The sequence below is a fragment of the Limulus polyphemus genome, unplaced genomic scaffold (assembly GCF_000517525.1).
Source record: "Limulus polyphemus unplaced genomic scaffold, Limulus_polyphemus-2.1.2 Scaffold101, whole genome shotgun sequence".
Taxonomy (NCBI): Eukaryota; Metazoa; Arthropoda; class Merostomata; order Xiphosura; family Limulidae; genus Limulus; species Limulus polyphemus.
In genome coordinates, this window is record NW_013665711.1 from 521,548 (window position 1) to 537,165 (window position 15,618).

General features: G+C 29.8%; 1 protein-coding gene across 6 annotated transcripts in view; it reads left to right on the forward strand.

Annotated features, from left to right (window-relative positions):
* LOC106470064 (transcription activator BRG1-like) overlaps positions 1-15,618 on the forward strand; it is a 101,758-nt gene that overhangs the window by 29,200 nt on the left and 56,940 nt on the right. For all 6 annotated transcript variants that reach the window (XM_013930591.1, XM_013930613.1, XM_013930598.1 and 3 more), the window contains exons 11-16: positions 177-307; positions 3,481-3,547; positions 6,665-6,756; positions 8,003-8,141; positions 10,728-10,891; positions 13,733-13,910. In XM_013930591.1, the coding sequence (XP_013786045.1) occupies positions 177-307; positions 3,481-3,547; positions 6,665-6,756; positions 8,003-8,141; positions 10,728-10,891; positions 13,733-13,910 (771 nt within the window). The remainder of the gene's footprint in view (positions 1-176; positions 308-3,480; positions 3,548-6,664; positions 6,757-8,002; positions 8,142-10,727; positions 10,892-13,732; positions 13,911-15,618) is intronic.

Here is a 15,618-nt window from a genome sequence, read left to right on the forward strand (position 1 = left end):
TTTTCGAACTATGCGACGTTTCTTTTGCGGTTCAGTATATATATATATATATTTTATGACTTTTAAAATTGCATTCTTTATTCCCACTGGAAACAGCTATCATATTTCTAGGAGAGATGCTTCAATTAAATCAGTCAATTGGGAGATAGTTCTATGTGTATTTTATTTGTTGTTAGCTTCTGGATGAGAGTTCTCAACAGAGTGATCTTCGAGTTAATGTTATAGAGACTTCTTCTGGAAAGATGTTAAAAGGTGATGAGGCACCAATGGCTGGTCAGCTGGAAGCTTGGTTGGAAATGAACCCTGGGTAGGTCTTATCAGAGATATTACTGTGATTAAAGGATATTTCCATTCATTTCCTAGTTTTAGCTCCTGTTTAATAATTTGCATATATAAATTAACCTGTCTACAGTATTAGTAACTATATTCATACTTCTTAACATCTAGGATTTTCAGAGATGTGTATATACATGTCATTTACACATGTGTGTGTGTGAGTTTTATATAACTATGTAATGGAGGTATGTTGCCAACAAAAAGTGTGATATTGAAATGTTTGTAGCTAACCAGGCACACCATTTGTATTTATAGTCACAACTTTATTTCCTGTATTACATTTGTTAAAATGGTAAAAAGTATAGAATTTGTTCTTGTTTGAGCAAAAATGATGTATTCCTATTCTTTTTTTAAAAAACATATTTATGGTTACTTCTCATTGTCCATTATTACCATAATTTTTTTGTAAAATACATAACCATCAACCAGTGCAATTACAGCTAATCCTTTAATACTTAAGACAAAGGAAAACGTATAGCGTCATGGATAGAAACAATGAAATAAAATTACATTCACTCAAGGGAAAGCTGTCAAGAAAATTACATTCCTTCATGGAAATTTACATTCCTCATGAATTGTTTTTTTTTATTTAATCTATGCAATATGTTCACTTTCGTTGGTCATAACTAAAGGAGTATGAATGAATCATGCATTCCCAATCGGGAAGGCCAACTAAAACGATGAAATTCCTCAAGCAAAGTTAAATTCCTCAGGAATACAGGAATGTAATATTTTGATCTCCGAGTGTGTTTTTACATTGTATACAAATAATGTAATACACTCTTATTTATAAATGTGACTTTTTTTATTATTTTCACAATTAATAATAGTGCTGCTAATAATAATAATTGATTTTATTGACAAGTCAGTTATAAAGTTATGGTAGTAGTGACTCTTTTGATTGATAAGCTTGAAATGTTTTCTGAAGGGCAGTAACAGAGAATTTAAAGTATTATTCCCAATGAGTTTATTGATATAATGAAGAGCAGTCTGGTAGGAAAAAATTAGTTTTTTTTGGTTCATTTGAAATTTTCAGTACCAACATTAATAAAAGTTAAAACTTATAAATTATTAGTGTGCTATAAAGAAAAGTTACAAAATCTAAAGCTGTTTAGAAAAGGCCTTATTCTGAGAAATGGAGGAGAAAATAAGTACTACCATTAATATATTTGTAATTGAATGAAAACTAGAGCCACTTAAAAAGTGGATCTTGGTCATGTGGATTCATATACAGTTGGACAGATAAGTGTAAAATAAAGCCTTTTTTTATCCCCCTGAACTGCTACGTGGAAGTTTCAAATCAGAAACTATACAAATGTCACTTCAGATATATTTTGGCTGACATAGGTGCAACCCAGCTGAGGAGTTCGGGTATCTACTGGACAGTAACTTGTGAGAGATACAAAAAAAAAGATAAAGAATGCTGTGTTTACACACTTTTGGACAAATTAAGAGGAAGATGTAAAAAAATGCATTTGTTGTTAAATGTGGTTTTCTTTTTTCATGTTAGGCCTAAACAATGCTTTGCAGTTTAGATGTTTGACAACACAGCAATATGTATATTCAAGGGTCAGTTACAATTATATATTATTATCATATGCTCTCAAAATATTTTCACTGGTGTGAAGTGCCTCTTGGCATCACTTTCATTTTTGGTTAATGATATTTATTAAGATATTTGTGTGCATTGCAATACTTATTTAACACTAAAAATCTGAATCAGTTGGACCAATTACGTAATATTTTGTGACAAAGTAGGGTCCACGTGAGATATGCAAAAGTGGGAATAAAATATAGGGATCTGTAGTACTTGATTAAAGGAGTGTTTTGCTGTTGAATATAGTAGTTGTAATGGTTTTTCTGTCTTCTTAAAGTTAACTACTCTCACCACTCTGTTCATGGCTGTATGGTGTGGAATAGTCATCTTTGTGACTGCTCAATTCGAGCTTTAACTCTGGCTCACAATGAAAAAAGCTTTATTAGGAAATCATTCTGTTTCATACACTTTTATGCAGCACCCTGTTCTTATTATTTTTTGATAATCTGAAGCAATCTTTATCATCAACAGTTTCATTGTTCTGCACCTTAGGTTGAAGGTTTTCTTTGTTTGTTTGGCATCTTTATTAGCACCAGCTGAAATTCTTCTCTGGCCTCTTTTATGGCTTGCTTTCTGTGCTACTGATCACATTCTCCTTTGCTGCACTGATAGTACATTGAGTATTTTGCTACCTTACAGTTGCAAGTAAGCTTTGAATCTGATGCCTCTGACATTCGTCTTCCAAAATATGTGCAATCTTGACAAAAGATCTGCTTGTTGTCATTATATATAGTTCCTGATTATTACTGGCTCTCTGAGAATCTAGAGATGTTGTATTACAATACCATAACCTGAGGCAAAGTTCAGTAAATTATTTCTCCATCTACCAAAAAAAAATAAAAAATTATCTTCTCCAGTTCTTTTTTATATTTTTGGTTAATGAACACTGTTGTATTCCTCATGTGACAGTGCATATTCCATGAAATTTGCAGTAGAATTGAGGAAATACAGGATGTGTACCTCCAGATGTGGAATACCATGTGTGTTGTGGTTTACACAGAAATGTATTGTTAATATTTTCTTTTTAAAGCTTTATAGAAACAACAAATAGCATTAAAAAGGCTTTGCATGTGTTGTAAATAATGCCTAGATAAGTTAATCCTAAATGGAAAAAAGAAAATGAAAGCCAACCTTATCTAAATTGCATCAGCATACCAAGGTTCATCCTTAAAATATCTGAACCTATTATGAACTTCTTAGCATGTTAGCCACATTAGACTATTACAGGCTTAGTAATATACAATTCTGAGACAGTTCTATGCTATTTCAAGGTATAAATGTTTGAAACATTTTTCACATTGCCTTCAAGATTTTTAGATTAATACTTTGATATATCCATGCTGTTACCTATAATTACACTTGGTGGAGTCAAAATAGGAATTTGTAGTTTGAGTAAATAATGTCTACAGTATGTCTAGCTTTGTTTCCTTACTTTTTTATTATCCCTATTTGCAGATTTTTAAATTCCCAATTTTTTATTTACCTTGTTATTCATATGTTCTGACTTAGAAAGTCCTGCAGTATTTTTTTTACATTTTTTGGTTTAGTTTTGAAGTTGCTCCAAGAGAGACCAGTGATGAAGAAGGCAGCAGTGATGGAGAAGATTCTTCTGAGGTATTTTATTTTACTTTGTGTGTGTGTGTGTAGAGAATTATTAAATTGTATACATTACATGACTGAATGTATCTTGAGTATAAAAGTAAAAAAAATCGTATTTTGAATGAGTGGCAAAACATTTCTTGATATTACATATATTATACATGTATAGAAACTAGATAGAGAAGAATGGGCATCACACATTTATAATAAAAAAATGATGAAAGTGAGAATAATTGTTAAGATCAGAGAAAACACTGTTAAAGAAATCATGAGCACATAGGTATCATTCTATTTTTTATTTTTGAAAAACAATAAACACATAAAATATTAGTTATTATTTGACACAAGGAGTAGTAATTGTAGCACCTGATGCTTATCCATTTTTCACATTTGAGGGTTCCCATTGGCTTAGTCTGAGGGATTATAGTACTCAAAATTGGGTTTCAATGATCTGATAAACATCAAAAATAGCCTATTGTGTGGTTTTCTGCTCTAAAACGAACTTTTGATTGGAAAAATTGAGGAAAGTAAATGTTTATGATAATGGTACTTTTTGAAAAGAACGGTTTCATATATTAATATGAATAGCCAGAGTTGCTATAACAAGGCATCAATTTCTCTTTCTGTGACACTCATTACTAGTAATAAGCATGTGTTAAGTTAACCCAATAATGATGACATGCTTCAGACTTATGCATGTTATGTAACTCATTAAATTTCTTTCCAATAATAAAATCAGTAGACAAAATTGTTTAAAACTTGACAAGAACTTTCATAAAATTGTGCAGTTTGAGAAAAATACAATATTTAATTTTGATTTTTTCTAATATTTCTACCAAAAGTTCATTATTTAATATAATTATTTGTGCTCAGCCTCTGAATTGTTCACCTGCAAGGTGATTTTCATGTTAAGTATAAAAATACTATTTTAAACTTACAATTTTCACATTTCACTTGGTTTTCTTAAGGTAAATGTATATATTTTATTTGCTATTTTCTCTACAACATCACTACCTCTACCTATTATCATCAACATACAGTGCAATGAAATGTTAAAAATTAAGAAACTGAAATATAAACATACCTTTTATCTCTTCATTGAATAATCTTCAAATATCTTCTTTGGTTCATATGCATAATTGCATGTCTTAACATTTTCCCTTATAGTTAATTTTAAATGTTTTATTTTCCTTTTGTTTTCGTTATCTTTAATTATTTATGTCGACAAACATCAACAGGTGCCTGTGGGCGATATAACATTAACATCGGCAGAGATGTTTTAGCTCCCGACAAAATGTTGTTTGCACTCACTAACCTTATGAATACCTGTTGATTGAGGCAAAGCATAGAATAAAGTTAACATTTACTGTTAATTTGGCAATTATTCCAATGGAAAATATGCACATTATATTGGTTATAAGCATGTCATTCAAGTTAAAACTGTCCTTTAGCTTTAGAAGTGGGTGGGGCTTATCTTGAACTTAAGAATTTTTACAATATTTGCCTCCGAAACAAGTTCTTTGAATTTTACTCAAGTTACTTATAAACAAACTTTATACGTGTACTTTGAACATCTGCAAGAACACATCTACATTACACACATTTTTTCTGGTATATTGACTCCAAAGTTTTGATATTTTGAATCACTAGATCATCAAGTGACAAAAAAACAAAATATTTAATTATTGTTTTATAGGTTTCTTTTGAAATAAAAGAATAAAAACAGAGATGATATAAAACTTTGAATTATAATGTACTTGTTAGAAATAATTTTGTTAAAATACATTGACAGTAAAGTAGTTTAATTAAATTTTGAATGTAACTCAGTATCATGCACAGAAAGGGTTTTAAAAATGGCATCGTCATTATAGGGTTAATTTGTAACACCAAAACTTTATAGTTACTTCAGTTATAAAATTTGAAGAAGAGAAACAGCAAACTCCCAGCACAATTTACTCAAGAATCTGCTTCACATTCTTATAATTCAGAAGATTGGTTAAGGTAATTAACAAGAAAGAAAATATGTGAAACTTACTCTAAAAACATAAGAGGATAATAAATTTCCTATACTTCAAAAGAAGTAACGATATGTAATTTCAGTTACTGGTATATCATGACTCACAATGCTTGTGTGAAATATAACTTGATGGTTGGAGGTATACAAAATGTTTAATTGTAGCATTTCACTTGTGTGTTCTACATGTAAGTCGAACAACTTGAAATTTTCTTCCATCAATTAAGGTGGGCATTTATCCTCAAACACGCTTCCCTAAAGCACCCAGCTCTTTTCCCACTTAAATTATGATTGAGTTTACATTCTTTCCTAGAATTAGATTTGATCACTAAGGCCAAACAACATTTGCATTACAATAAACTCACTAATATTCTTAGTTCTCAGTTTCTGAATCATCTTAACACACAAACTCATTAGATCTTTTTCCTTGTAGAAGTTACTTTAAATTCTTCATGTTATATTGTAGGGCTATGGTAGTTTTTTGTTGTAAGCCAAGAAAACATTAACAGTTGTATTTTTAGTTGTGGCATAGCAGCTTGTAGAATGGCTTTGAGTTTTTTTTTTGTTTTTTTTCAAGTACAAACTTTTAGCTCATAGCTCCGTCATCTCTTGACCAATTTGAGATCTAATTGCAGTCTTGGACTTAGGAGGTCAAACTCTTTCGATCGATGTATTTAACCATGCCCAAGGTCTCATAGATTAATTTACTTTAATTGTGCCTAAAAGAATTTCAATTTGAGAGTACACTGGTAGAGACCCTGAGGAGTAATAAAATCGAATGAGGTATACGAGCGACCCTACGCTTGGTATTGCTGGCACACAAAAATATAGCTAATAAAAAAGAAAATAAGGTCTTGTACATTAATTTACTGTAATCCTGCCTAGAATTTCCAGAGCTGTGGCTATTGAGGATTCCCTCTTGTTAATGTTGGAAAAATTATGTATCAAGTTAGTTGTAAGTTGCTTTTGTAGCTTGAACATCTAAAAATATTAGTAGGGCAAGAATATTTGGAATGTGAACTATCTGTAATTAAATCAACTATGTACCAAAGATGTTTAAATTATAGTGTTGTGAAAACTTTAAGAGGAGACACTAATTCATTAAAATCTATTTTAAGGAAGATGAGCAGCCTCAAGAAACAAAAGCATTACAATCTAATCTAAATGTGTTGTCAGCAACAGAAAATGTAAAGGCAAAGGACATTATTCAGTAAGTCATAATCATTTCATTTGGTTAACATCTGATCTTCTTTCACTTAAAATGCTGTAGTTAAGAAAATACAGTTTTTTTCTGTTACTTTTATTTTCTTAAAATAATAAAAGCTTTGTGAATTTTAAAGTACTTAGTAATCTAATGGTATTTCTTCAATTTGATGACAGTTTTCTGTAGGTTACATAAATTCAATTAAAACTAAGTAATGAGTATTTATACCCAGTAATCACATGAATAATTTTTCAACCATTTTTGTGTACAGTCTAAATAACCTTTAAGTATTTGTATGGATTCTGAAATATAACACATAACATTTTTTTCATATTGATGAACAAGTCCTACAAAAGTCACTATTAAAGATATTGGGTGAAAAACGAAGTTTGAAGTGTGTGTGTTGTTTTTCAAGTGATATGTACTTGTTTTAAAATGGTTAAAAAAGTGTATAGACATATGAAGTGGAAGCATTTATGCACTGGCATTTATTTGGTAACAGAATATTGGTTGAAAAATATTTTAATCTTAAAAGAATTTATTCTGAAAACATTTTTAATAAACATTAAAAGATTTTTATCAGTACAAGAAATTGTTTAATATTTTACAAATATAATTCCGTAATACATAACCACTATTTTGGCAAAGATGTAAAACTTAAGCTGTTACATTTTGTAAAAAAAGTCACTATCACACTTAGGGCCCCCCAGTAGCACAGCGGTATGTTTGCGGACATACAATGCTAGAAACTGGGTTTCGATACCTATGGTGGGCAGAGCACAGATAGTCCATTGAGTAGCTTTGTGCTTAACTACAAACAAACAAACTTAGGAAATAAAGTTAATTCATTGACAACAAGTAACAAGCCTTATGGTATTATTTCATATCAGAAATGATTGTAAAATGCATTTAAAAATAATTTATTTTTCAAGTATGTTAGTATTTTTTTATTCATTGTAAGCCATTGATTTTTTTTTTAAAGGTGGAAAAAATCATTTTAAGTTTATTTGTCTGGAATGGAAAATTTTATTATATTTTTTTTTTATTCAGGCATTGAATGCTAAATATTTTCCTTGGAATCCCTAACTGCTTTTAGTGAACAGTTGAAAATAGTATGAAAACAAGTTATCATTTTCAGCAAGTGATATTTATTGCCTTGCAGCAAAAAAAAATTTTTTTTTTTGTGTGTGTAATAATATCTTCACATAAAACATTGTGGATTAGCTTCATCTTAGTATTTGCTTTCTACTAGTAATGCACAAGCTGAAGATGATGAGTATAAGAATATACCAGGAGGCTATCAGAATTATTATAATATTGCTCATGCTGTTAGAGAAGAAGTGAAAGAACAGTCATCTGTGTTGGTGAATGGAAAGCTTAAAGAATACCAGGTTGTTTAGTTATTTATTTATTCTTTATTGGAATATTTATAGATCATCTTAAGTTAATATAATTAATAATTAAGTAAGTTACGTATTAATATAAATTTTCATAACTGGCAAGTCATTTTTAGGTTTTAAAACTAAAACAATAATAATAGAAACTAACAACAATGATATTTGTGCTTAACAGATATGAAAATAGCTTTCAGACATATGTGACATGTATAAAAATTGACCTTTAATGGTCATTATGCTATAATGCCAAAGAAAATGCAGATCAAATTTGTTGCAGCAACTTTTCTTAAACTTTTCACATATCTTTTTCTTATTTTTTTATGTAATAGCAAAACTAGTTTCTATTCCAAAAAATAAAAGGAAATGTGTTTTCTTTTATTAATAATACAAGAGCAAATTGTGTGAACAATGTTTTAGAGTGAAAAAACTGAACAAAGCATGATAAAGTGTGGAATGGAGTTGGATTGACTTTAACTATGTATGTGGGCTCAGTCATTTTGGCCAACTTTGTAACCACAATATAACTATGAAACTACACATGCTATAACTGAATGTTCTAAGTTTATCTTTACACAATTTGGCAAGCTTTCAGTAAACATCATAAGCCTAAGATATAAAGTTTTTAATTAAGTATTTGTATTGAAGATTTATCTGTAAATCTAGGGAGTCAGTTTGACTCTGACTAGTCTGAGTGCAAGGTGATTTTAAATATGTAAATTAATTTTCCTGTTAAGAATAAAAATACTTTTTTTCCATCTTAGAGTTTTAAATTTATTATCATAACCTTTTGAACCTCCTAAATGAATATCAAAAGTTTTTTCAGTAAATCTGTGTATTATAATATTTTCTGTTATTTTCTTTACCATAACTCTAAATGTTGTGAAATCAGCAATGTAGGATGAAATGAAAAGTTGAAAAAGTACAAAATAGATATAAATTACCCCTTTTCTTTTCAAGAATGACTGCATATCGTAACACTATTTATTCTTACAGCCAAAGCTATTAAACTTTTCAAATCTGAGTTTATTTAGTTTTATTGCCTTGGAGCTGCATTTAGACACTCAGAATGAGCCAGAGGCCTTTATCACAGTGGCACAGCTTTGTGTAAGCGAAAGATCTAGTTGCCAATGCACACTTTCAAATTTCACAGTCATACCTCACAATGTGCACATGCTATTGCAAGTAGTTTATAATTTTAAGTTTTCATATCTAACCTAATAATTTTCTAATTTTTGCACTTTAGTTACTTTTGTAACAATATATAAAAAATTCACATAAAAACAAATTTAGTTACGTCTGAACTCTTGACTTTTTAATCCCCATCTCACCAAACTTGCTCACCCTTCCAGCCGTAGGGACGTTATAATGTGACAGTCAATCCAGCTATTTGTTGTAGCCCAAGAGTTGGTGGTAGGTGGTGATGACTAGCTGCCTTCCCTCTAGTCTTACACTGCTAAATTAGGGATAGTTAGCACAGATACCCTCGTGTAGCTTTGTGTGAAATTCAAAACAAACAAACTTGACTTTTTGTTCTCAGGAAGACAAAGTATAGTAAGTATATTTTTTTTGTGAAACAATGTTGGTATTCCACAAAATAATTATTTTTTTTATTTGAAATATGCAGCTTAGAACAGAAAGTATCATCACACACAAAAAATAAAATGCCCTAAAACTAATTTTAATGACTTTCTAACTAAGCTATAAATGGATTTAAAAATTTCCATTAGCTAGTCAAGGCAAACACTACAAAGGCAAACAATGAAACTGTGGCCAAATATTTCAAAACCAGTGCATAAACAAATTAACCTGTTAAAAAAAATTCAGTAAAATAGAATCTTCTCTTTTTGTTAGTTATAAATAGTTCAGTAGCAAAGGTTAGAAAGAATTATCAATATTTTTTGAAACACAGGATGTGATAGGAGGGGCATGTTATGTGGGTTTGACTTTCTTGTTTATATGTCAGTAAAATTAGAAGCTTGGAAGCTATAAATTTACATTATGTTTTAGCAATATCTATACTGAAGTATGTCATTTGAGTCAAACTCACAAGAGCATGTAGGAGTAGAAAGAAAATCTAAAAGAGGCTATTTGAAGTGAAGAAGTGTCATGTGATACAGAGAAGTGAAGATTGAGAATGTATTTAAATATTTCTTTTGCAATTAAGAAATTAAAACTTGAATTATAAACTATGTTTTGATGCCATTTGTATGGGCATACATTAATAATAAGATTGTTTATTTAAATTTTGAATGTAACTAAAAAAAGTTGCACACTTTGATCCACCTGAATCCAGATAGTTAATAGACAACAGACTGTTAATCTGTTGTAATTTGTAGGAGGAACACAGTTTTTCTGGATTTTTATGTACAATAATTCTCCCTCATTCATTCACTGAAGTTTTCTATATGAAGTGATTATTACAACTTGTATATGAAATGTTGAATAAACAAAATAGTTAATATTAAAGTCTGTAACAAGTAAAGTAAAATGTCAACAGAAACTTGCATTTGTAGGTTATTGATTGAAACTTCTAGTTTTTGGGGTAATGCATAAAATTTTATGTTTTACTTATTTTTTCAGATTAAAGGTTTGGAGTGGCTGGTTTCCTTGTACAACAACAACCTCAATGGTATTCTTGCAGATGAAATGGGTTTAGGAAAAACAATCCAAACCATTGCTCTCATTACTCATTTAATAGAAAAAAAGAGAGTTAATGGACCATTCCTTATTATTGTACCACTCTCGTAAGTGTTTAGGTCCGCTGTTTTTTAAAATTTAGAAAGCATATGTTTCTTCTTTTTCTAGAATATATAATATGAATATATAATATGAATATTATTAAAACTAAATTCTTATAAAAATTAGATTGCGTGTAAAAAATAAAAAGTTGCTGCATATTGATCTACAGCATGAAAATCATATGACCAGTGGATATTTATAAAATACAGATACTTGTGAAAAAAAAATTTTTTTGATGTTATACAATGGTACTCCTAGAATGTAGTGCTGAATATTTGTGTCATTAGCTAGTTCTCTCTATGAAACAGAAAAGTAATGATAAATGTTCTGCATACAGGGAAGGCAGAGTTCTGTCTTAGGATGGATTTCTGTCAATTGAAAAAAATTTTAATTTCAATACCCAGAATATTGGATGAATGGCTACTACAAATGTATGCTTACGGTGAAACATTCTGACGAACATTTACTAATATGCAACCTTGGAAAAACTCATAAATATTGTAGACCAGCATGTATATGTTAATAACATAGTTGATCGGTGGTTTTCCGAGGTGAAGTATGCATCACATCAGGGCAAACATGTTGTTGTTGAACATGCAAAATTTTTGTACAATTTACGTGCCAGTTTAACGGTGATCCATTCCAAGTAATTCCCGTACACAGTCGTGAAAGTAATCAAACTCGTTCTAGACCTTTGTTCACTTTATTTTGTCTGTAATAGGCCTAAACTTGTGATTTACTTAGCCGATAACAACATAGCTTAGTTGTAAGAGGTAAAACTAAACAGTCTAAAGTTAACATTAATAATGATGTCATCATGAGCATGGTAAAGTTAGGTATTAAGGAGGCTTACCCGGCTGCATGCTTGTGAAACCTGTAAGGTCTTAATGCCAATAATACAGTTCTCTGAGCAATAGACTCCAGATAATTACTCTGATTACATTTCAGAGTGTAAAAGCTTTGCTATATCATCTTCCCGATTGTTTTCAATCAATTCAACTTCTCCCTGCTGCCATCCCTGTAAGCATAAAATGCTCACTTCATACAGGAGAAAAGCATTCTTCCATCTTCACCATTTGTAGACAATACATATATTCAGTGTTATGACCTAATGAATTTTTGTTGTTCTGTAGGGTTTTTTTTCAAAATTCTAGCTTTCTCTGTTTTTGATGTAAAAGTTTTTCTATATCAGTAAGTTTTTCATAAGGCTTGTACAGGGCATGGAAATCCTGATATTGAACCAGTTGCTTGTCTTATTATTTACTTTATCTTTTTCACATGGTAATACAGTGCTCCTTCATTAAAATGTATATGCTTGATGCCATTACTGTCTGTTACAAATAAATTGTATTATAATGAAACCTGTAATAATAATAATAGTACAGTTTAATGACATCAAATCTTTAAGTGATATATTATCTACACTACTGAAGCTCCAAAAGTTACTGCAAAAAATGTTGTTTGTTTTTGTGAGTGATAAGCTTGAGAGCTTATAATATTAAAATTGGGGTTTGGTTCTCGTGGTTAGCACACAGCACAGATAGTCCATTGTGCAGCTTTGTACTGTATAACAGTTTTTTTTCCTAGTGTAAACATGTTTCCTTGCACTTGAAGTGGCTTCACATCATTTAATAATGTTACAAAGATTTTAGTTTAATCTTGAATAAGTCTGATTAGATTGGGTCTTCATAGTTTCTTTAGACATTCTTTTTGTTCTTGAAAATGTTTTTCTGTTAAATTATGTTTGTTTCAAAACTGAAAATTTTCTTCATTGACAAGAGATCAGACAAACTTAGGTTCAGCAAGTATGATAGATGATGGCATTATTTTCCAATGGCTCACATCCTTGCCCCTTAGTGGCACAGTGGTATGTCTGTGGACTTTACAGTGCTAGAAACCAGGTTTTGATATCCATGATGGACAGAGCACAGAGAGCCCATTGTGTTGCTTTATGCTTAGCTTGAAACAAACAAACTCACATCCATATTTATTGAATATTATTGTTAAGGTTATGATATTAAAACAATGCACACACATAAAATAACTTATTTTAATGAAAATAAACTATTTATTGATACAAATGGACTTTAACCAAAGATTGTTAACTAAATTTTGATACTTAATTTGACTTGGTGCAATTTTGAAAAGTCAAGTCTTAAATCATTAATAAATCTTTATCAACTTCTGTGGTGTTTTTACAAGTTATAACTGAAAGTGGTGACTATTGTGATTGGCAAAATAAAATATCAAAAGAAATATTTTAATTAATATCAATGAAATTAAAAATGATTGGATATCCTACTATAATTTGAGAGAAATTTGTATGGGCATTTGTTTGTCCACTTCACTCCCCCCCTAGGCTTTTGCAAGAAAAAACTAAAATAGAAAATAAAGTATTATTTAAATAATCCAGCTCAGTGGCCATAAATAATTTTATTCTTATGTACTTTAAAATTTATATTACCACTGGCATATTTTGGAAAAAAATAACTTTAATAACTTCTCACTATGTATTGCATGGCTATACCTGATCAACATTAAAATAAGTTTCAATTTCTAAAATTAAAGAAATTGTATTTAATGTTTTCTAAAAACAGACTCTCACAACTCTCTGAAATTAGAGATTAATTACTAAGTGTGTTCTTAGATTTGTGCAATTTGGTTAAGTATTTCCACTGTGAGAAGAAAAGATCATGGAGTATCAGTGACAATATTTGGTGTAGAAAGGGTTAAATTCATTGATTTATTGGTGTAAAACTTTTTTATAAATACACTTAACAAGGATGTAGGTCAACCAGAAATATTCATATGATGACTTTTTTTTTTCTTGTATCCTGTTTGTTTAGGACACTTTCAAACTGGATGTTGGAATTTGATAGATGGGCACCTACAGTGATTAAAGTAGCCTACAAAGGATCTCCTAATATCAGGCGACAGATTGCATCACAGATGCGAAACAGTAAACTGAATGTTCTTCTGACAACCTATGAATATGTGATCAAAGACAAATCAATTTTAGCAAAGGTAAGAATCAATTAGTCATTTGTAGTAATAGCAGGTGATATATTAGTAGTGTTAAGGTTTTAATTTCATCAACAAATTATATTTGTTATTTGTTTGTGCACCAAGAAATCTGTGAAGAAAACTTGATCTAATTTGGTAATGTTTTTTTCCCAAAAATTATGTAGCGAATTACTGAATGAAATTTAAATGCGTCAGTAATTTTGTATGTCATTTATCTTGAAACAACTTAGTGTAGAATATTGAAATTGGTTTTAGCTTAATGTGTTGATGGGAATTTTTTTACATTGTCAGACAGCTTTTAAAGTCAGATTTATTTGTTATCATTTTTGTTGGCATAATTAACTTCTTAAGAAAGATAATTTTCCATAGATGGCCATAAATTTACCATCTCTTAGCTTCTTGCATGTGAAACAGTTATTTGCACTGTTTCAAGTTTTTTTAAATTCATCTTCATCCTTGTAAAAATTATAAATTAATTACCTTTATTCTTTGAAACTTCTTTACAGTAAATATATGGCTCTAAAATGATATTGTGTGCAATGTGTGTGAATAATTGAAGTATATCAAATTTGCTGACTATTTATGTGTTGTTACTGTTTAATAAACATTTTGAATTTTGAAAAATTCAGCTAAAACTTTTTTTTTGTTAAAAAGTTGAAATGAGAAAGGCTTATATGGTAAACTTTTTGGGGAATTTTATAGCTGACGAAGACAACTGACCATTCAGTAGCAATGCTACTTGTGAATAATCTGAAAGGAACCATACATTGTTAAGGAGTTGGTTAAACTCAATAATGACCCTTAGGGAGTCATTATGGGTGTAATCCACCCAGCTCATAACCACGAAAGTATCCATGAGAATAATTATACAATGATTATTGATAATGTATGCACATCATTACAAAATTTTGCAGGTTATTGGTAAACATTACAAGATTTTCATACACAAAATATCAGGTTTTTGAATTAAGTATTAAGATTTTTTAATTAAAAATTTTCTCAAAAACCTTTTTCTTTCAGAATGTTGACTATCCAACATGCAAAGCAATTTGGATTTTTAGATCAAAAATACTTTAATGCATTAGAACATTTTCAAATTTCACATGTGAAATTTTTATAATCTCCAGATAATCATCAAATTTTTTGTAGAAAAAATTTTATATTTTATTTGTTATTTTCACTACTGTATTTTGGTACAGGTTGGTTCACTTTGACCGACTTCTTAACCTCAATAAAAAATTAGGAAAAAAATATAACTTCTGCTTTTTTTTTTCTAGAATGATTACTTTATAGCACAAAAACATAAATTTTTAGTCTAAATAGCTTAAATCTCATAACATAAAACATTTATATATATGTATTATTTTTATTATATTCACCTTCCAGCTGTGCCTGGCTAACAATTCAGAAGTTACAATGATGCTGCGCACATGTACTCATGTTACCGTATCCAATAATCTATATACTACTAAAACTCTGAGATTGTTTGTTTGTGTGCTTGTCTGTAATTAATTATAGCAAAAACAGTACACAATAGCACCATATTTGTAATGAAATGAGAATAGAAACAGAATAAAACAAGTTTCGTTAAAATCGGGCCAAGGTTAACAAGTTAGTGCCATTTTTTGGGTCACTTTTCTTGCGTTCCATTATTATAAAACTTCGTTTTCCACCTGATGAATCACTTAAAAATATCTTCTATACAACA